The sequence below is a fragment of the Staurois parvus genome, unplaced genomic scaffold, assembly GCF_062004578.1.
Source record: "Staurois parvus isolate SC_StPar_1 unplaced genomic scaffold, SC_StPar_1.0 ptg000151l, whole genome shotgun sequence".
Lineage (NCBI taxonomy): Eukaryota > Metazoa > Chordata > Amphibia > Anura > Ranidae > Staurois > Staurois parvus.
In genome coordinates, this window is record NW_028317947.1 from 13,987,570 (window position 1) to 14,008,436 (window position 20,867).

General features: G+C 42.1%; 1 protein-coding gene across 2 annotated transcripts in view; it reads right to left on the reverse strand.

Annotated features, from left to right (window-relative positions):
- Positions 1-6,312: 6,312 nt before the first annotated feature.
- TMEM98 (transmembrane protein 98) overlaps positions 6,313-20,867 on the reverse strand; it is a 47,508-nt gene continuing 32,953 nt past the window's right edge. For both annotated transcript variants that reach the window (XM_089674481.1, XM_089674482.1), the window contains exons 4-7: positions 15,138-15,171; positions 12,993-13,108; positions 10,154-10,213; positions 6,313-8,272 (exon numbers count right to left, since the gene is read on the reverse strand). In XM_089674481.1, the coding sequence (XP_089530607.1) occupies positions 8,065-8,272; positions 10,154-10,213; positions 12,993-13,108; positions 15,138-15,171 (418 nt within the window). In that variant the 3' untranslated portion in view covers positions 6,313-8,064. The remainder of the gene's footprint in view (positions 8,273-10,153; positions 10,214-12,992; positions 13,109-15,137; positions 15,172-20,867) is intronic.

Below are 20,867 nucleotides of genomic sequence, written 5' to 3' on the forward strand. Positions count from 1 at the left end.
TTTTTTGTGTTTTTTGTTTTTTTTTGTGTTTTTGTTTTTTTTTTTTTTTTTTAAATATATGATTGTGTTAATTGGGGTTTTGACATCTGCCTGAGTTTGGCTTTACATTTTGCTGTGTTCTATGATCACCTTCCCACACGGCCTGGAATTCAATTCACTTCTGTGTATTACAGTAAAGAAAACAGCCAAGTATCTACTAAAGAAGGAACTCTAACAGAAACGTTATGCCAGATTATAATTCAAGCAGATTATAAAATGCCTCCTATTATTATTTTACATCATTCTGGCAACTGCCAAAGATATTTTAGGTAGGTATTGGGAGTACAACTGCATGCCTACTAACAAGCTTTGTCCAAAAACAGACCTGTGCTGAATATGTAGCAATCTGCTCCCTTTAGAGGTGAACAGAGGCTCACATGCATGTCAAAAGTGTTGATTATAGGCAATTGAATTCTTATGGCTCTGTAGTATAACCATTTTAGTACTAATACCCTGTTGATGATCAGGATAGTTGTCAGTGCACTGATGGTTTGATGGACAGTTACTCATGTAACATTTAATTCTCATCACTGTTTTGGGGAGAGCGCTTTCTTTTGGTGGTAGTAACCACTTTTTGTGCTTTTGCTATATAAAGCTTAAAAGGCCAAAAATGTAAGGAAAAAAAAAATTAAGTGTGCCTTAATTTTTGTTTTAAAATATACAAATAAAATGCCAGGACAGTAAAAAAGAACCCCAAATGACCCCTTTTTGGAAAGTAGGCACTCCAAGGTAACCTCATTATTTGGTAAATTATTCATAAATGAAGAAACATGCTCAGCCCTGCCTGCAGACCTACAGAACACCTCCCTTTACCTTGTCCCTCTGTCTTGCTTGCCCTGCAAAAATTGTACAAGCCTGGTGATAAAAGCGGTTTTTAGTACAGTACATGGACACAGACAGAGTCTTCGATAACATGGTTGTATCAAAAAAATTTACCATAAAAAATGGACTTAACGCTATACCTCAACCCTAAAAAAAAAAACTATTTGCTTGACTAATGTGAATAGGTTATGTATCCAAAAATGCACTAATATTGGACAGATATTTTGAGCATTCAACTATTTGATTAAAAAGACCAAAACATAACTAAACACAAAATTACACCCATTAAAACCTAATAGGACATGTCTCAAGACACGTGATGTATCCCTACATTCTAAATGTCTGATAATTGTGTGTTCTGGTGTTGCATTATTATTATAATACAGGATTTATATAGCGCCAACAGTTTGCTCAGCACTTCACAATATAACTGGAGACAATACAGTTCAGCACAAGAGGGAAAGGAGGGCCCTGATCCTTGGAGCTTACATCTACTATTGTATGTTCAATTCAAAAATTACTTTTGATAACCAGTCAACACTGAGAGCTTTCAGAAAGGAAAGGGACAGTTGAAAGGAAATAGAAAAGAGAAAGTGGCCACAAATTAGATTGGCAGCATGCTAGATATTTGTTCACACAGTCCATCCTCAGAGTTATCAATCAAATATATGAATGACGAAGACTTAGTTCGACTTCTTAACCTATTATACGTTGCTGACTGCAGTGTTTCTTGCACTCAAAATAACTGCATTTGCAACTATGTTGGAAGCTTTGTGTATAGATGAAGCCGAATGTAGACACTGATCACAAAAGTCTATACATTTTGGACAACGGAATTTGGTACAAGTGACAGAATTTTTATAAAGGTATTCGAAAAATGTATACTGACATGGATCAACTCCGCATGTCCATCATCCTCCCTCACACAATTAACTGCTGTTATGGAAGCCTCCACAGAAACCCAAGCCAGGCTGGCAAACACGTGATAAGTTGTGGATCCAAAACTCAAGGCAAATATTCAATATGATGATCCATAGGAATTCAAGCTTGACTTGCCTGTACCACGTGTCTCCTTTAACCCAATCCTCAGAGCAGAAGCTTGGAAATGAGGCTTCAGTTCAAAGGTGGTGGCCTTATTAGATCATTCAAAGGTTGTCCCTTTTCCACATGCCTCTGATGCAGCCAGGTGGGTCCGGCGAAACCAGTCAAGCGGATTGTTAGCCATGTCAGGACCAGAGCTGGACTAACTCGTAGATCGATAAGTATACCATCACACTATGGAAAAGGGACAGCCTTTGAACTGAAGCCTCATTCCAAGCTTCTGCTTTGAGGGTTGGGTTAAAGGAGACACATGGCATATGTACAGGCAAATCAAGCTTGAATTCCTATGGATCATCATATTGAAAATTTGCCTTGAGTTTTGGATCCACCACTCATCACGTGTTTGCCAGCCTGGCTTGGGCTTGTGTGGAGGCTTCCATAATGGCAATTAATTGTGTGAGGGAGGTTGATGGGCATGTGCAGTTGATTTGTGTCAGTATACATTTTTCTTTTCTATTTCCTTTCAACCATCCCTTTCCTTTCTGAGAGCTCTGTGGATTTTGTTATCAAAAGTAATTTTTGAATTGAATATACAATACTAGATGTAATACCAAAATACACACTTATCAGACATTTAGAATTTGGGGATCCATCATTGATCTTCAGACATGTCCTATTAAATTTTTTATTGGGTGTAATTTTGTGTTTAGTATGTTTTGTTCTTTTTAATCAATAAATAGAAGTTGTATGTTCAAAGTATCTGTTGGTATAAGTACATTTTTGGATACTTAATCTATTCACATTAGTTAAGCATAGATAATTTTGGTTGGGGTATAGAGCAAAGCCAATTTTTTTTATGGTAAATTTTTTGATACTGTGGTTTTATGGTGTGCTCCATCCACTTTGTGTATATAAATACGGGACCTGGCAGGATCAATATATTTTAACTTTTTCTTGTTAACCTGGTTGTATGCAGCTTCCTTCAGGTGATTGGACATTGGCAAAGCAGAGCTGTAAGGACACCCATATAACCACTCTCCACAATCTTCAGTTGTTTGCTTGTGTCTTTAGGTGATGGATGTCTCATCTCCACTAAGGGATAAATTGGACTTATTTATCGAGTTTATATAGCGCCAAAGGGTTTGCTCAGCGCTGTACAACAGAGGGGGGGACAATACATGAAACAGTACAGTAACATCAAACAGCACACAAGGGGTAAGAGGGCCCTACTCTTTCGAGCTTACAATCTAGGAGGGAGGGGGTAGAGGTACAGGAAGAAATGGCTGTGGGGGATGGAGTGGTAGGAGGAGGGAAGGGCAGCGGCTGTTAGGTGAGGGTGGGGTAGGCTTCCCTGAAGAGGTGGGTTTTCAGGGAGCGCCTGAAGGTGAGGAGGGAAGGTGACAGTCTGATGGATTGGGGTAGTGAGTTCCAGAGGATGGGGGAGGACCTGGAGAAGTCTTGCAGTCGTGCGTGGGAGGAGGAGACCAGGGAGCAAGATAGGAGGTCCTGTGAAGAGCGAAGGGTACGGGTAGGGTGGTACCTGGGAATCAGGTCGGTGAGGTAGTTAGGGGCAGTGTTGTGAATGGCCTTATAGGTCAGAGTGAGCAGTTTGAATTTAATGCGTTGGGCAATGGGGAGCCAGTGGAGGGAGAGGCAGAGGGGGGTGGCAGAGATGGAGCGGCTGGTGAGGTGGATGAGTCTGGCAGCTGAGTTCAGGATGGTCTGAAGCGGGGAGAGTTTGCACTGGGGTAGGCCGGTGAGGAGGGAGTTGCAGTAGTCAAGGCGTGAGATAATCAGGGAGTGTACGAGTAGTTTAGTGGTGTCTGGGGTAAGGAAGGAGCGTATCTTGGCGATGTTCCGGAGGTGGAGCCTGCATGTGTTTGTAAGTGATTTGACAGGAGGTTGAAAGGAAAGGTTTGAGTCCAGAATGACGCCAAGGACTTTGGCTTGCTGGGCGGGATTGATGGTGGTGGACTTATTGGAATGTTTTTCCTTTCTGGATTCCTGCTATGATTTCCCAGATGCGTACTGGCAACATAGCCTAATGGCAGAGCTTCCAGATTGATACTTTTTTTTTTGGCATGCCACTGCAACCATATCCGAAACCCGCCATAGGTGGAAGATGCGAGGCTGGCATGTAAAGTCCCTACCCTTATATTTGGTACTCCTCTTTGGCACATAGTGGAAAATGTGGAGTTAACCTGGGTGCTGTTCAAGTCCAGGACAGTGGCAATACACACTGTGACCCAGTCCCTTAAGACCCCAAGGCATATGCCTTTCCGAAGGGGGTATACCTTGTCCTCACTGTGATGGCAATCACCTGCAGTGGTGAGTCGGGCCTGGTCTTTTAAACACCTGATGGGTGTCCCTGTGCTGCTGTTTTTTCCCCTACAGGTGCATTGCCTAGAGCAGCCTTTATCAACCAGGGTGGCCTGAGGTTTCTTCATGGATACCTTGGAAAAATGTCTAAAAATTGCCCAAAAACTGTATACAAGCCAGCAGGTGAAACAAGCCTGCCTTTTAATTGCACAAAGCCACAGGTTTTCATTGTGCACCTTTATGACCTAGCCACCTGCGTCCTGACAACCAGTAACATCATTTTCCTATGGAAAAGATCCTATCCTTTTGCACTCAGTGCAGACTCTTCTGTACAAGAAAATTGCCCCTCATTTGTCTTTTGTATTATAGTACTGGTATTGATGGTAGCGTCCTTCAAGGCCATGCCTTTTGCCCAGTTTCACTCCAATGCACCACAGCGCAACTTCCTACGAGCAAAGGAAGTTCCGTACTAGATGATACTCCTTTGGGACATGTCCTGGCCTTTTTCCAGTCTGGTCTGGATCAGTGTTTGGTCTTAGGCACCATCAAGGTACAAAACTTGGCCCTAGCTATCCTTTTTTTAGTGATCCATGGTCCTGATGAAAGCCTTTAAACAGAGGGTTGCTCACTTAGCTCCTCCCAGACTCTTCATTAACACTGTAGGATCTGCACCTAGGCCTGTCAGGTCTCCAGGGGCTTACCTTCAAGCATGTCAGGGACATCTCTTAGCTGACCTAACATGCAAGGTGGTTTTCCTTGATGCAATCACCTGTGCTAGGTGGGTGTTTGAATTGGCAGCTTTGTCATGTAAGGAACCATTGTTGGAGTTACAAGAAGTCCTTCCAATTGCCCAAGGTGGTCTCTTCTTTTCACCTCAACCAGTGTGTCCTGTCCTGCTATCATTTTTTTTTTTTTCTTCCCCCATGTGCTAAGCATCCTAAAGTGGTTTCTCTGCACTGTTTAGACATGGTTCATGCTGTATGGGTTTACCTCTCGGCTACAGCTTTATTCAGGCAACCTGACTGTCTTTGTGCTCCTTGAAGGTTCTCGCAGGGGTTTTCCTGTTTCTCATTCCACCATTGCCAGGTGGATTAGATGGGTTAAGAGATTGAACCTATACTTTGCGGTCTGAGGTTCTACCCTTTTCCATCAAGGCACACTTCACCAGGTTGTTGGGTGCCTCCTCTACTACCAGTATCTGTTTCACTTATATGCAAGGCTGAAACCTGGAGTTCTGTTCACTTGTTTGATTTACCAGATGGATGTTCAGGCCTCTGCTGATGCTGGCTTTGGCCCCAGAGTGCTCATGGCTGCTGTCTAACATTAGGTCCCTTGACCCTTGGTTTTGTGTTGGCCTGTTTAGTATTTGCTGTGTTGTCCACCCCTCGTGTTGTTATGCTTTTAGAGGTCCCAGTCATTTAAGGCTCTGGCTGTGTCTTGTACTGTACTAGGAAGAAAACCAGATTTTTTTTTTACTTGCTAGTAAAATCTGTTTCTTGGAGTAATGTACAGGACACAGAATTAATGTGTCCAATAACACAGTTGTCCTAAGACTATGCCTGTGTCTTTTACTCCAAGAAATAGATTTTATCGGTAAGACAAAAGTCCTGTTTTCCTGCTGTCTGAAGACGGTAAAACAAGAAAAAAAAATGCTGATTCATGATCTAGAGAACTGGAGGTAAATGTATTTTTTAATATATATATATATATATTGTGCTAATATACTAAATAACACAAATAAATACTACTGTCCAAAAATTATATTGTCCACAATAAAAAAAATACAGCCTATTGTGGACAATATAATTTTTGGACAGTAGTATTAGTTTTATTTAGTATATTAGCAATATAGGTATATAGATGATACACTTTTTGAGGTGAAAAGTGTTTAGGTCCAATTGGGGAATTATTTAAAGGGTACACCGTTCATTTTTTGTTAATAAATGTATTTTTTTATTTTACAATACACCTCCTTATGAAATAAAGTAAACATATTGGACATGAGCTTGTTCAAGTAGTCATACTAATCTTAAAAGCTAGTGATAGTCAAATAATTGGATTCATGCACCTGGAGTAAAATCAACAGACTGGTTTTGAAATACATAATTTATTATAATTCTGTACAATGTAAAGTCATGAAAAGGTTTACATCTAATAACGAATGAACACTGAAGATGCAACATTAAAGTAAAACCAAACAATAGAATTGGAAATTACATAAAAGAACAAATAACCAACATCCAAAGGAAAACACTTAAAGCAAAGTAAATGAAAACAAAGTGTTCTACCTTATTCATTAAGCAAACCTGAAGTGCTGTAGTTACTAATATTGTGAAATATTTACAAGTAGATGTCTCTACATCAATTCAACGCTATTTAAAAGTGCACCCAGTAGTTTTGGGTCTGCTTTTGAAAAGTGGACAAAAGGAACAAAAATTACAAAGGCTTCTTATTGTGCAGCTCTATTCAATCTGGATCCTGACTTGAGTCCAACTCTCAAGTGGTTTTTGTCTTTTTTTTTTTTTTTTTTTTTTCCTTTTGTGAGTGCAGGGAGCTCTTCACTCGCTGTATGTGCTCAGTCTTCTGGCCTAGTGGTGAAAAGGAATTCCTGCAAGTGTCCTTTGAGCGAAGTGGTACAGACAGGCAGCTGAGTGGTCCTGCTTCTTGGAGCACCTGACCCAACTTTGATTTATGGTAGTGGGGAAAATATGCAACCCTCCTGCATGAACGGTTTATTCTAATGACCATCACCCATCAAAGTTGTTTTTTTACATATTCTTTGGTTTACTTCTTGAGGTGGTACAGGAGAGCAGAATATTATTAAAAGTGGTATGGGCTAACAGCATTACCTGTCAGCTGTCTACTCTTCTTAACCCCAAAGTTCACCTTAATCTCCATTTAAAACTTAAGTTTTGAGAAGAATAGGTAAGGGTTAGAACTTATGTCTGGGCAGCTGCACCTTAAAGAGGAGCTCCTGTCTACAACTACTGTTACACCCATTTTTAGGGTGTTACCAGCCCAGGGATCTATTGATGTCACTTGAGCTGATTTTTCAATCTGCCTTGGGTGCGGGTGCCAACATTTTTGGTAAGGGAAGTCGACAGTGAAGCAGCTGGTTTCCTACTTCGCTTTGTGAATGAACCTGCATGCATCCCAGAAGTTTGTGGGGGGGGGGATGTTTTGAGGAGGGGCTGAACATCCTCACAGATTGCAATCTGACCTGGAAGTGGGAGCAGATACCTGTCAAAAGCAGGTACCTGCTCCCCCCCCCCCCTTCAAATAAAAAGTGCCAAATGAGGCAGTGGAGGAGAGAATGCAAACAAGCAGAACTTCCCCTTTTGGCTGAAGTTCAGCTTTACCGTACTGTTGTCACTTGGACAGGCATAGGTGGCACAATATCAAATGGGGTCCTAGCAATTCTATCCTTTTTGTTAGTACACAGGAAGTGTCAAAACCCTCTCATGGTTTTTGAGATCAGTTACTCTATTACAGTTTTCTAATTCCCTGCTGTATCATCAGGATAGAAAGTGGAGGGTGATCTCCCTAATAAAATTAGAAATCTCAGAGGTTGTACACTTTCCCACCTCTATGCAAAATCTAAAAGAATGTTTTGCCTTTTTAGAAATTAGAATTCCAGAATCGGGACCCAAAGCCTAGGCTACCACAAAATGACTCGTACTATGTGGAATTGGCATAGACACTGACCAGAACAATTTGCAACAAATCCCATAGGTAAACAAAATTACGAGTAAAAAATGTAAATAAAAGGTTTGGTGAATCTCAAATACAAATATCTTTTGTGTGCTTGGTTCCATCTGATGTCAGCAGGAATATTATCATATGTCATATTGTAGACTGCTCTTGCAGAAAGTTTTCTGTTCCTGGGATGATTCTTTCTGGTTCTGTTGCCATAGCGGCTTCTCGAAGAACTTGCATGTGTTCCTCTGCAGCTGACAATGACTGGTCTATCCAGTCCAAACCAACTTTTAAGTGACATGCATTTTTGGTCACCAATACAAGATGGCTGACAGACAAGAGGAGAGCAGTGGTTCTGCAAAAAGAAAATGAAATATTACACACTGCACATTTGTGCTTTCTGGTCATAGCAGTGTTTTCCCCCATCCATGTCAAGTCCCATCAAAAGTTATCTACACTATATTGCCAAAAGTATTGGTCGGCCTGCCTTTGCACGCATATGAACTTTAATGGCATCCCAGTCTTAGTCTGTAGGGTTCAATATTGAGTTGGCCCCGCCCTTTGCAGCTATAACTGCTTCAACTCTTCTGGGAAGGCCGTCCACAAGGTTTAGGAGGGTGTCTATGGGAAGGTTTGACCATTCTTTCAGAAGCACATTTGTGAGGTCAGGCACTGATGTCAGATGAGAAGGTCTGGCTCACAGTCTCCACTCTAATTCATCTCAAAGGTGTTTTCTTGGGTTGAGGTCAGGATTCAGACAAGTTCCTCCACCCCAAACTTATCCATGTTTTTATGTACCTTGCTTTGTGCACTGGTGTGCAGTCATGTTGGAACAGGAAGGGGCCATCCCCAAACTGTTCCCACAAAGTTGGGAGCATGAAATTGTCCAACATTTCTTGATATGCTGACGCCTTAAGAGTTCCCTTCACTGGAACTAAGGCTCCAATAATCCCCCTCCACCAAACTTTTCACAATGCAGTCAGGCAAGTACCGTTCTCCTGGCAACTATCAAACCCAGGCACTTCCATCAGATTGGCAGACAGGAGAAGCGTGATTGGAGACTCCAGAGAACACGTCTCCACTGTTCTAGAGTCCAGTGGTGACGTGCTTTACACCACTGCATCTGATGCTTTGCATTGCAGTTGGTGATGTAAGGCTTGGATGAAGTTGCTCGGCCATGGAAACCCATTCCATGAAGCTCTCTATGCACTCTTGTGCTAATCTGAAGGCCACATGAAGTTTGGAGGTCTTTAGCTATTGACTCTGCAGACAGTTGGCGACTTCTGCACACTGTGCGCTTTAGCATGCGCTGACCTCACTCTGCCATTTTACGTGGCCTACCACTTGGTGGCTGAGTTGCTGTTGTTCCCAGTTGCTTCCACTTTGTTATAATACCACGAACAGTTGAGCGTGGAATATTTAGTAGCCAGGAAACGTCACGGATGGACTTATTACAAAGGTGGCAACCTATCACGGCACCACTCTTAAATTTACTGAGCTTCTGAGAGCGACCCATTCTTTCACCAATGTTTATAGAAGCAGTCTGCATGCCTAGGTGATGATTTTATACACCTGTGTCCATGGAGGTGATTGGAACACCCGAATCCAATGATTTGGAGGGCTGGCCTAATACCTTTTGGCAATATAGTGTATCTCAAGAAGATGATTTTGCTACCTTTATGGATATCCACATTGGCATGAACTGTTAGGGAAATTACAGGTCCGGGAAATACTGAACTAGAGGTTTAATGCTTGATAGGACAGTCACTTGGCCGGGTTAAAAATTGGTGAAAAGGCCTTTCTGATATTGCACTACTTACTAGACTTTTGGATTGCGGGACAACAGGCTAGACACCAATGGTAGTCCCAAAGTTGAACCCTTAGTAGCAAATTTAGTTCTTTGCTATGAGACTGGGTTTTTAGTTGTAGGATTTAGAAGATGACAAAGTCCCTGCTGATGGTTTTTTTTTTTTTTTTTTTGTGCAGAATTGGAGTTACAACATTTTCTTGATTGTACAATACAGGACACTGGCCTAGTCCTAGATGACTGGGCTATATGTTTCTACCTTTAGGTGATTGGATGCTGGCAAACAGAACTATTGGGACCCCCATATAATCACTCCCATTGACTGTTAACCTCAGTATCCCTCTTCTTTTTTTTTTTTTCTCATTGGCCCAGCCAAATTATTAACATATACAGTACTTGTTTAGGGAATTGGCCCGCTGTCATACGTACCTTGCATCAAGCAGTTTTGGATCTAAAGGAGGGTACATAGAACGGACCACATCATCGACTCTAAATATAAAAAAAAAATCAGGCAAAAGTCATTTGCACTAGCCCTGCAGAATAAAAAGTGTTTGCAATTTTTTATGTCACATGATATGCACAACTATTTTATTAAATCTATATTTTCAGTGAAAAGAAATTTTAGTTCACACAAACAATGGGAGTAATGACTGGCGCAACACTATTTTAGGTTTGTCTGAGCAACCCACACCAGTTTTGGTTTCAGAGTGAAATAGAAACTGGCATAGGGTCTACACATAAAAAACAAAGGGATTGTGGCAGTTTTCAGTATAGAAAACTGCTCTGCATCCCTCCAGATTGGTCCTGGTGTACCAGATATGAACTGGCAGCTCGCATGCCTCTGTCGATGCAGTGAACAGGGTTAACAGCCTTCCACTCTTGGCTGTGGGGGAGGGGGTGCGCAGGCAGAAGGATCTAGAGCAGGGGTCTCCAAACTATGGCCCTCCAGCTGTTGAGGAACTGCAAGTCCCATGAGGCCTTGCTAGACTTTGACAGCCACAGGCAAGACTCCCAAAGGCAGAGGCATGATGGGACTTGTAGTACTTCAACAGCTGGAGGGCCATAGTTTGGAGACCCCTGATGCATGCATTTCCACCTGAACAGGTATTGGATCCCTGCTAATTAAAGTGGTTCTGAAGCCTTAACCCTTTGAGGACCGTAAGATTTTGGAACGCCAAAAGAATCAATTTTTTTGTTTTTAAAGTTCGTACACTACAGTTGCTGTAACTAAGCCATTTCATGAAATAATTGGCAAAAAGCTAGATCCATTTGTTGTTTGTTGATAAGAACTAATATTTTGACTCAAACCAAAAAAAAAAAAAGAGTTTTAAGTTCGTAATCAGATGATACAGGCAATTAAAAACATGGGACAAATACGTCCCTTGGTCCTCAAAGGGTTAAAGGATAAGTTCACCTTTTGCACAAAAATAACAAATGCACATTTTTTTTTTGCAGGTAAAATAATATATATATATATATATATATATATATATATATATATATATATATATATATATATATATATAATTTTTGTCTGCTAGTGCCTGTAAAGCACTGCACCAGTGTTCAGTAGATCACTGATGCCATGCAGGTCTCCTGTAGATCTGTCAGTATATCTGCTTGCCCGTATGGGATGTACAAGCAAGCAGATATACTGACAGGAAGATTCAATGAACTACCACGTTGCTCCATGTTAGTTCGTTGAAAACTTCAAGTCGACAGCCGCTAAGGCTGTTGGGACTTGCAGTTCATTCATTCACGTAACTCTGAATGACGCAACCGTGCGGGCGGAGCCCCTCATGTCCGCTCTGTTTTCAAATCTGACAGGTTGGGGAATTTCTCCCCTGTTGCAGGGTGGGGGGGGAGGACGTGGCGGCTGCAGCATTGGGAACATGTTACATGGTCCACCCAAAAAATGGGTGGACCATGTAACATGTTCCCAAAGGTGAACTTATCCTTTTAAGGTTTTTCATCTTAATGCATAAAATGCATTAGGGTGAAAAACCTTCTGTGCTGCAGTGCCCCCATCCCCGCTCCCCTTTTTCTTACCTGAGGCCGCTTCGATCCAGCAAAGTGCACAAGAGTAGTAGCTCTAGTTGTTGTATCTGCCTCATTGGGCAGATTGATAGCAGTGGGAGCCATTGTCAATTAAAAGCTGTGACATGGGGGTTTGGTTGAGCCAGAAATAGAGCGAGCCCATATGTGCGCCCTAATGGAAAGCTTTCCATGGGGGCACCTGCTGAAGAGGAGGGGCCAAGTGCGCCAGGGGGGGGACCCCAGAAGAGCAGGATCGGGGCTGTTCTGTGCAAAAGTTTTGCAAGATATAAAAAAAAAATGAGATTGTTTAAAGTAAACAGATAACAAATGTCATGCCACATAGCTGCACCCACAAAATAACGAGGGTACCCGAAATTATCCATGGGTGAAATCCTGGGACCTAGAATTGGGCGACGTCCTATATGTGCGTTTGCATGCGAATGTAGATGCTCAGGGCGGTAGGAATTTTTTTTTTTAATATTTTTGCTATTTTTTAGTAATTTGTTTTACTTTTTTTTGCCATGTTCCTCCATGTAGAATAAATTCCAGCATTTTTTTACCCCCATCCTTGAATCTGGAGGAGGAATGGGGGCTTTAGCAGTCATGTGACTGAAAGAAAACCGTAGGCAAAATGCGTTGTTAAGGCTTTTTAAGAGAGATTTTGTTTGGCATGCTTAAGGAAACCTTGTTACTGTTAATTTGCCTTTTTAGAGACTAAACTTTTTACATCGACTTTAATGTGGAGAAAGACTCCCAATAGAGACACAGACGGTGCTGAAAATCGGAAAGAATCCCTAACACCTTCTGAAAGGTTTGGTTGTTGGCCACTTTATGTATGCCAAAGTAAATTAAGGTACCTGTGTAAAAATATAATTACGGTATATGAAAACTTTTCCTAATACATCATACCCAAGATCTTTGGGGTATGATATTAGACCCTCACCCACCCTAACTTTACTCTACTCTTCTTGATTCAGTGTCCAGTCACATGGTGATGAGGAGACCTATAAGTAAAAGTGAGGCTGCAGCAGAGAAAAAAGTCCCCTTCTCTTCCAGGCCGAACGATACTGTGTGGCAGAGTTGTATAAATCTCAGGATTGGATGGATAGGAATACAGATTCTTTGATATCTTTTGACCTTTAAAATTGTATCTTCAGCCTATCACGACTCCTTTAAAGTAAGGAGGCAACTTAGGATATTTTTTATAAATCAAATGCTCAGAGAGACTCACCGGGGGCTGATCCTCTTGGCAACAATAATGATTTCACTAAGACTGGATGGAGATTTCATTTTAGCGCCAGATCCCATTGTCATAGCCACCAGTTTTTCTGTCAGGGTATGGCAGATCTACAAACAAATAGAATGAAAAGCTTGTAAATGTGGTGGTATAAGATCATTTGGGTATGGGAAGGGGGTATGGAAGAAAAAGGTCAGAATTGCACTGTGCAAGGTTCTGATAGGTCAGAGTTTTAATTGGGACACAATTAACCAGGTCAGATGGTTGCAAGGCTGTAAATAACTAAAAAATAGGTCACTAGCTTATTTATTACAGGTACTTGTATAGCGCCATCAATTTATGCAGCACTTTACATATATATTGTACATTCACATCAGTCCCTAACCCTCAAGGGGCGTACAATCTAAGGTCCCTAACATTTATACATACACATACTAGGACCAATTTAGACAGGTTCCAATTAACCTACCAACATGTCTTTGGAGGGTGGGAGGAAACTGGAAGAAACCCACGCAGGCACAGGCAGAACATGCAAACTCCAGGCAGGTGGTGGTTGGGATTCGAACCAACGACCCTAGTACTGCCAAGCAGAAATGCTAACAATCTAGCTGCTGTGCTGCCTTATAATTTCATTGTTTTATTGCCTTATTTATTCTAAAACTTTTACAATATGTTTAGCATTTATGTGTTGCTTTAAAATAATGACTCAAGCTGGGGGTTCCATTTTAAGTCGGGCGCTGAACCTTTTGAAGAACAAGGGCATTTGAAGTGATTTGGCAACTGGTTGTGGGCCCCAATGAACTATGGCGTTTGGACTGCCTCCACAAACCGCATATTTAAACAAGCCCTTACTGTCCTGAGCCCCCTATAAGGCTGCTTTCACACTGATGTGCTGCGGATTACCCACACCACAGGTGCAGCGCAGTGCACCTGCTGCTTTCATAAGGGTTAGCTGCACTTTGCAGTAGACTTCTAGTATACAGGGGAAACTCAAAAAATTAGAATATCGTGCAAACGTTCATTTATTTCGCTAATGCAACTTAAAAGGTGAAACTAATATATGAGACTCATTACATGCAAAGCAAGATAGTTCAAGCCGTGATTTGTCATAATTGTGATGATTATGGCTTACAGCTCATGAAAACCCCAAATCCACAATCTCAGAAATTGAGAATATTACATGCAATCAATAAAACAAGGATTGTACATAGAACAATATCGGACCTCTGAAAAGTATAAGCATGCATATGTACTCAGTACTTGGTTTGCGACATGTCTTTGCTAAAAAAAAAAAAAAAAATCCCAATACGTGTAAATTAATTGGTTTGCGTGAAAGTTATAGCGTTTACAAATAGAGGTATAGATACTGGATTTTTTTTTTTTAATTAGTAATGGTGGTGATCAGCAACTTATAGCGGGACTGCAGACATTCTGACACTGGGGGGAACTGGAACTGACTTGGTGTCACTGACATTCCCAGAGACACCAATACAGTGGTCAGTGTTAAAAAAAGCACTGACACTGTACTAATGGCACTGGGCGATCAAAAGGTTAACTGTGTGCTGGGAGTGTTTTACTAGGGAGCCATGTCTGTGTGCTTCACTGTAAGCACACTGCTTTAGTTGGCTGTGCTGCGTGCAGCCATCCAAAGTAGCGTGCCCGAGCTGACAGGGAGGAGAACTGTTAGTAAACAAAACAGTCCTCCTCCCCGTCAGAGATGCTCAGTAATCACTGGGCGCCGCGGCCGCAAATGGTGGCGCGTGCCCCCTACCCGGAAATGCAAAATCATGTGTATATAAATATGATTTTGCGCACCCATGTCGCCCTGTACCAGTATATCTGCTATAGGGTGGTGGGAAATCGGTTATACTGCATTTAAAACAACACACCTAGGTCACCTCCTATGTTAGCCTTGGACAGTGGAGAAACAGGAACAGACTGCTGGGGTCATCTGTCCACTCTCTCCTCCTCTCAGCATGTTCCATGGCATGCTGAGGCATGAGCCAACACCTCATTGGTCAAGTCAGATCCAGGTATTTACAGCAGATGCATTTAATTTTTTTTGTTATAAATAGCTACATTCATTGGTGTGTTTTATGTGCTTAGAGCTCAGCTTTAATAGGTCCCATATATACATACCTTTAGAATTGAAATGCAGTGAGACACAAGGCCACTACAAAATGAGAAAAAAAAGGGTTGTTTTAATTTAAATTACTTTTGTTAAAATCATAGTTTGCTTGTTTTTAATACAATATTTGTCTAAAAATATGCAATTACAGAAACTGTTTTTAGGCTGCACCCACAAGCTGTTAGCATTTTTTTCTGCTCATAGTGTTATCCTATGTGTCCATGTACACTATTTTATGTTAGAAGCATGTTTCAAGCTTCAGCGTTTAGGAGCAAAAAAACATTTTTTTGTAGAGTTTTTGAGAGTTTTCCTGGCACAATAAAAACACTAAATACTCCTAACAATAACTTTTTTCAAGGGTTTTCTCTCTTTTTTCGTGTACTGTAAAACACTCCTAAAATTCTACTACAAGCCGACACAAAAAATCTATCATAAGCAATTTTCATCCAACATTTTTTTTGAGGGGGGCATTTTTTGAGCTTATAATAAAAAGCTAGTGTGCATGGAGCCTTGGGAAAAAATATATATATTTTCATAATTGTGCTTTTAAACTGACTGTAGGTAGCAGTGCATGATTTCATCAACAATAATTCAAAGAATGTACAAGGCCATTAACGGTGAGGACCGGGCTGGATGGTATGGCAGGCGAGGTGGCAGTCTGGTACTTTTAATTATTCATGGAATGTGTTACTGGCCATCGGCAACATCATATGCAGCTGGTTGTATGCTGGCACTGAGAGACCTTCCAACCTTGGCCATGGCGTAAGTTGGCTACACAAAATCCAGTACTGACAATGGGAACGTGGAGTCTCAAAGATATGCAGGACGCCGTGGGTAATTGTAGGGATCGAACCCATCCACAACCAAAATTGTTAGTTTTGGTGGACTGATCCTTTAATTCACTTCTCCGCCCTCATCCCACTTTCCTTCCTCCCTCCATCACATCCATTGCTTATTGGCAATGTTTTGAAATGATTTTTCTTTGTATGGTTTATGCTGCGGTGCCATGTAGTATGTGTGGGACAGGGGTCTAACCCAGGCACTACACGTCTGACATCGTGTTGCTAGGTACTCTGGTGGAACCTTAGGGGGCCATAATGCGGTTTTGGAGTAAGCGGTGTAATGCATGATGTGATGGATCAGAGGACTTTTTCTCTGCACAGCACATTAGGCATCATATCGCAGGGTGAATGTATTTATTGTATGATTGTGACTGTGTTGATTCAAGGACACTTTATGGTGCGCCAGGAAGCGCCTCATCCACCAGCAGGAGAGGATGTCCATTGAGGACTGTCGCAGACTGGTCCACGGTCTGCTCAGAAACTACAACCTGATGGACTTCATGGAGGAAGAGGATGTCTGCAGATTTCCCCTTCCCCCACTCTTTCTCGCATGTCTTTGCCCTTTCAATAAAGCTTCGGGCCTGTGAACTCTTTTTCCCCTCCCTCATCCTGCTTTCCTACCTCCCCCCCATCACACCCGTTGCGTTTTAAATTATTTATTGCCAATGTTTTGAAACAATTTTTCTTTGCATGGTTTATTCTGCGGTGCCATGTAGGATATGTGGGACAGGGGTCTAACCCTGCAAGTATATGATCCAAACGCACACGTTCCTGCGTTAAAAAATGGCTGTGTGTATGAGTGGGTGCTGCAGTGACCGTCGGCTGGAACCGAACAAAATCAGCAAGGAAAAAATGTCACCAGCACACCGAGGATCACCAATATGGGTCCAAAGGTTTTAATAAACCATCACATAGTTACAGCAAGGCAACGTTTCGGAGTCTCGCAGGACCCCTTCATCAGGCATGTGACAAATCGTGATAGAAACTGGAGAACTATTTAAAAAAAACCATCCACCAATCAGAGTGAAGTGAAATGAGCTTGGCCCCACCCCATGATGTCATGTTCCCTCCAAAAATGTATTCAAATCAATGTAAACAGAAACAATACAAACTGCAAAAATAAATAAACAATAATCAGATGTACATAAACTGCATTCCTGGGGATATAAACATTGTGGTCACATGTGTATCATGGTACTCCCCGGATTGTAATAAAGGTGTCAGCTGAAAGCAGCGCTGGGTTCTGGAATCAACAACCAGCAGCATATATGTCCATGACAGAAGATAAAGACTGTTACCTAGAAATATGGGAGGGTTGTCTCCGATTGCCAAGTTAGCTGCAATGGGGACACACCTACAGTGGTCCTATTAGTGCAGCGGCCGACAGTTTCATAGCGACGCATGTCACCTGCATGCACCATGAGAGTTTACTACTCACACATGCGCTCAAAGACATTCCTGCACCGGTCGCCATCATCATGGAAACCCATGATGTTGGCGCCGGGAAGGACAAGGCGGAGGCAAATCGCCGGCGTCATAGAAACATATGGCGCCGACGCCACACAAACCAATGGGTGGGCGGGGTTGCAGAGATGAGCTGTGAAGAAAAAAGAACACAAAGAAAACAGATTGAGGGCTAGTTCACACCACATGCATTTCAGTTACTTTTCATCTGCATCCAAAGATAAAGTAGTATACTATACATGGTTGCCAATGTCATAGTTCACATCAGTGTTCGTAGTTCCAGTGCGTTCCAGCTGCAGATAAAAAGCAGAACAAGCCGCATCTCACTCGTACAGAGTTGCACTAGAATACTGCAAAACGCATCAAAGCGCACCGGAGTGCACCAAAAATATGCCAATTACACATATCCCCATCTCAAATGAAAAAAGAGAGGGGAAACAAATGGACTAGAATGTATAAAAAATACTTTGGAATGCATAACAAACGCACAAGATATGCCAAAAACCGTGTCAAAACGCACAGGCAAAGACGCATCTGGAACGCATCTCGACTACGTATTTATAGTGCGAACCAGCCCTGAGAATGATGATAATCAGTCCATGAATGGAGCTGGGGAAAAGTGAAAGAGAAGGGAGTGATAAAATGGAAAAGAGGCAAAAAAAAAAAAAAAAAAAAAAAAAAAAAGGAATGTAAAGGGGTGACACAGCTCGCCTACTTGCAAGAAGAAAGAGAGAGACCACTGTGAATAGTGCAAATGTGAAAAATCTAAACCAAAAGTTATCTACAAAACTATATACACTTCAATCATGAGGAATCATTATAACCAAAGTTCATCTGCGATCCAAAAAGCACAAATATGATGTGTTAGTATTAAGTCCCCTCGGTTGTGTTGTGTCAAGGGTATGGATCCAATAAGCTTCACGACGGAGGAGGAAGTTGTCACGATCTCCTCCTCTCGCCAATCGACTGACGTGTTCAATGATCATGCCCCTCAATTCATGTACCTGGTGTCCTGCCGAAATAAAATGGACCGCTACGGGTTTACTCAAATCAATGGGTTCACCTTTGGTACTCTTGACTAGAGCTGTCCTAATGTCACTCCTATGTTTCTGAAATCTTCGCTTAAAGGGACCTTTTGTTTTGCCCACATAAACTAGTGAGCATGGGCATTTCAGAATATAAACGCAGTGATCCGTGTTACAGTTCAGGTAACCCTGTATCTGGTAACGTTTCCCACTGTGGGGATGTGTGAAATATTCCCCACAGATCAATGAGTTGCATACATTACAATTGTAACACTTATAGCAACCCTGTCTTTCTGAGAACTTAAATACTGCCTTAGCGTATTTGGTCCTAGGGTCCGCTTGAACTAATAAGTCACGTAGGGATCTACCTCGCTTATGCGCCATCAATGGTGGATTCTTTAAGTTGGGTGATAGAGTGTCATCAGCTCTAAGGATGTTCATGTTATGCATGACCGCTTGTTTAATACGCTCAGATGCCTGATTGAAGCCGTGTATAAAGAGCGGCCTGTTGACTGCCCTAGGGCTGCCTTCAGAATCTGCCATAGCTCTGGCTAATGCCTGATCAAGTACTCGAGTAGGATAACCTCTTTCCACAAATTTTCTATACATGGCCTCAAGTTGTTCTCTCCTGTCACTCATACAGGAACAAATGCGTAACACCCTCTTGAACTGTGAGATAGGCAGGCTATCACGGAGATGCTTGGGATGTGCACTCTGGTAATGTAGTAGGGTGTTCTTGTCCGTTGGTTTTGAGAACACAGATGTCTGGAGTGTACCCTGATTGTTAGTGATCCTCACATCAAGATATGTAATGCTGTTGGGGGATATCTCGGGGTTGAAAATGATACCAGGAAAGATGCCATTAAGCTGGTCAACAAACTCATAAAAAATAGATGTTTCCCCTTTCCAGATAAGGAAGATATCATCTATATATCTTAGCCAGCATTTGACATGATCAATGAACAAAGGCATGACATAAATGTTGTGCTCCTCCATATACCCAACAAACAGATTTGCAAAGGAGGGGGCAGCAGAACTGCCCATGGCAGTGCCGCGTATTTGGGCATAGATGGTCCCCTCAAATGCAAAAAAATTGCTTTCAAGTACAAAACGTAAACAATCAATAAGATATTCACATGGGAGATTCTGGGCATTTGATCCGGACCAGAAATGTCTAACCGCCACCAAACCTGCTTCATTAGGTATACTTGTATACAAGGACGAAATGTCCATTGTTGCTAATTTCCAATTTTCATCAAATGCCGAGAATCCCCCAAGTTTATCCAAAAAATCCCCTGTGTCCCTGACATATGCCGGCAGGTTCTGAACCAATGGTTGAAGATGGAAGTCCAGTAGCTGAGCCAAAGGTTGAGTGATTGACCCTGTGCCAGAAACAATTGGCCTAAATTTTAAAGGGTTTGTGCCCTTGTGGATTTTAGGTAACCCATATATCACAGGTAGTCTTGGATGGTCATCGATCAAGAATTCAGCTGTCTCATTAGAGATCCAACCGTTGGCTTGGCCAATGTTGATGAGAGAATTCAAAGTATTCATGATGCCTTGAGTAGGATCCACAGTAAGTTGTAGGTAACTGTTAGTATCAGCTAACATTGATAACATGCCCTCCCTATAGTTTTTATAATCCATGATCACAATAGCACCGCCCTTATCCGCGGGCTTGATGATAATATTTTTATCATCCCTGAGTGTCCTTAGGGCTTTCAATTCCTCAGGGCTAAGATTAGTGCATCTCCTCATGGGCATGTCAGAGAGAACATCGTGTTTCAAAGTGCGTATGTAGCAATCAATGGATTGGTATTGTCCAGGGGGCATGAATTTGCTTTTAAGTTTGAACGAATGACCTGTGGACAAAGGCATAGTTCGTGGTTGTGTATAAAAGAACTGTTTGATTTTCAATGCCCTCTCAAACTTGAACATTTCAATTTCAAAACTGAAGTCATTAAACCGTGACACAGGACAGAATGACAGACCTTTAGATAAGAGACAAGACTCACCCTTTGTGATGTGTCGGGATGATAGATTAACTACCGGACTGGTCTGCCCGTGCGTTGGCGGTTGCTGCGTGTTTGGTATCCGCGACCTCTTATTGCCCCTCCTGGTTCTGCGCCGTCTCCGACCCTTTGAAAAAGGGGTGTGCTACTATCAGCAACAAGGGCTGTGGAGCGACCAGATGTGCCGACTTCGCTGTCCGTAGAAGGATTCTCGGTTAGTCGCTCACTCTCAGACGAAATCTGGGGGCTTCCTTTTGTTGGCTTCTGGGGTAGAGGTCGAGTACGTAGTCTCCTCCTGGGCCTAGAGATCCCGGTTAGCCATGGGTAAACTCTACCTTCTTGGTAATCCTGGTTTACCTGTTTAAATTTGTCCCTTTTGGACTGCTTCTGTTTTATGG